We start from the raw sequence: 2500 nt of genomic DNA on the forward strand, positions 1-2500 counted from the left end.
AGTTTAAGAATCTTTTTAAACTAAATTCTTGAATTCAAAAATTTTCTGAAACTGAAATCTTAAGTTCAAGAATTTTCCTAATCTAAATTCTTAAATTCAAGAATTTTCTGAAACTTAATAGTTAAATTTAAGAATTTTCTAAAACTAAAACCATAAGTTCAAGATTTTTTTTTTACTCTAAAATCTTGAAATTAAGAACTATCTGAAACTTGATAAAAAAAATTCAAAGATTTTCTGAAACCAAATTCTTAAATTTAAGAATTTTCTGAAACTAAAATCTCAAGTTCAAGAATTTTCTTAATCTAATTCTGAAACTAAATTCTTGAATTCAAGAATTTTCTGAAACTAAAATATTAAATTCAAGAATTTTCAAAAACTGAATTATTAAATTAAAGAATTTTCTCGAACAAAATTCTTAAATTCAAGAATTTTCTGAAACCTAATTCTCCAATTCAAGAATTTTTGAAAATAAATTCTTAAATTCAAGAATTTTCTTAAACAAAATTCTTAAATTCATGAAACTAAATACTTAAATTCAAGAATTTTCTGAAACTAAATTCTTAAATTCAAGACTTTTCTGAAGCAAAATTCTTAAATTAAAGAATTTTCTGAAACTAAATCCTTACATTCAAGAATTTTCTGAAACTAAATTATTAAACTCAAGAACTTTGTGATACTAAATTCTTAAATTCAAAAATTTTCTGAAACTAAATACTTAAATTCAAGAATTTTCTGAAACTAAATACTTAAACTCAAGAATTTTCTGAAACTAAATTCTTAAATTCAAGAATTTTCTGAAACTAAATTCTTAAATTCAAGAATTTTCTGAAATTAAATTCTTAAACTAATATATTCAGCATCTGAGTTTACAAGTCGATATCTTACACATATTTCCTGAAACAAGTATTTCCCTAATTTTGATAAAAAAAAAATATTTTTTTCACGTAATTTCCAATTTTATTGTTCTGAAATTGACATTTTCTAATTCTTATTTTGAAAATTTATTATACTTTTAACAACAAAAGTTAAGTAATTTTTTCTCTTCCTCTTATGAAGTTATTATAGTTTATATATGATAGATCTAATTTAATGTTGTTAATGATCTTAAAATATTTCATTTATATAATTGTTATTACCTCTCTTGTAGTTTATTTATTGCTTTATTTCATTTCCTCACTGGGCTAGTTTTCCCTGTTGGAGCCCTTGGGCTTATAGCATCATGCTTAGGGTTATAGCTTAGCTAATAATAATAATAATAATAATAATAATAATAATAATAATAATAATAATAATAATAATAATAATAATAATAATTATAATAATAATAATTATTATAATAATAATAATAATAATAATAATAACAATAATAATAATAATAATCATAATAACAATAATAATAATAATAATAGTCTAGTCTACACTATTCTTATATAAGAAACTATTATTGTTCGGATGTTAATTTTGAATATATATTCTCTGGTTTTATTTCATATTTTATTTCATGATACATACAAATATATTCTTACCTTAACTAGAAGTAACTACAGTAATTCCCTTCCTGGGTTTGAAATCTATAATTAACAGATCACTTTTACCAGGCAATAATCTCCTAACATCTAGACTTTCCTGCAAAATAAGACAACTATTTTTTTTCAAAAAGGAAACAATTGAAGAAGTTTTCAATTCTCCTGGCAGGGTTCGAACCGATGCGCTTGAGTTTACTATATATATATATATATATATATATATATATATATATATATATATATATATATATATATATATATATAGTCAATTCTTTATAGTGAGGCAGATTTGCACCGACTCGTAGGAGTGCCCTTTTAGCTCGGAAAAGTTTCCTGATCGCTGATTTTTTAGAATTATCTTGTCCAGTCAATCAGCGACCAGGAAACTGTTCCGAGCTAAAAGGGCACCCATGCGAGTCGGTGCAAATCTGCCTCGCTAAAAAAAATTGACTATAGTGAATGACACCCATACTAGGTTGGGTTTCCGTGAGCGATCAGACAAAAGTCTCCCACCATCACCAATCCACACTGGCCAGCATGGTGATGAAAATGGCCAAACCCCAGACATGAATAAGGACATGACTGAGGCCTTTGTCCTGCAGTGGACTAGAAACGGCTGCATTTATTGTTGTTGTTGTTGTTGTATACATATCTTTTAAGTGAGCAAACTATCAAAAACAAGAAAAAATATATCCTTTTTCATACCTATCAGGACGACCATCATGATGATGATCATCATGGCGATCATCATGATGATCATCACAATGACTATCACGGCGACGATCATCATCACGGAGGGGGTCACGGATACGGGGGAGGGGATCATCATGATCATCATGACGTAAGTGCTGACGTCACAGAGTGTTTATCTGTCTGTATGTCTCTCTCTTAGAGTTCGTATTGTGATTAGGCTGTCAATTTTAACGACCTACTCTTGTGTTTGAAATCTCTCTCTCTCTCTCTCTCTCTCTCTC

The 2500-nt window shown here is 27.1% G+C and overlaps 1 protein-coding gene across 1 annotated transcript in view; it reads left to right on the forward strand.

Moving 5' to 3' along the window:
* The window catches only part of LOC137628464 (uncharacterized), a 6367-nt gene that overhangs the window by 2703 nt on the left and 1164 nt on the right, over positions 1–2500 (forward strand). Inside the window, exon 5 of the mRNA XM_068359621.1 lies at positions 2239–2367. Within this exon, the coding sequence (XP_068215722.1) occupies positions 2239–2367 (129 nt within the window). The remainder of the gene's footprint in view (positions 1–2238; positions 2368–2500) is intronic.

The sequence above is a fragment of the Palaemon carinicauda genome, chromosome 36 (genome assembly GCF_036898095.1).
Source record: "Palaemon carinicauda isolate YSFRI2023 chromosome 36, ASM3689809v2, whole genome shotgun sequence".
Lineage (NCBI taxonomy): Eukaryota > Metazoa > Arthropoda > Malacostraca > Decapoda > Palaemonidae > Palaemon > Palaemon carinicauda.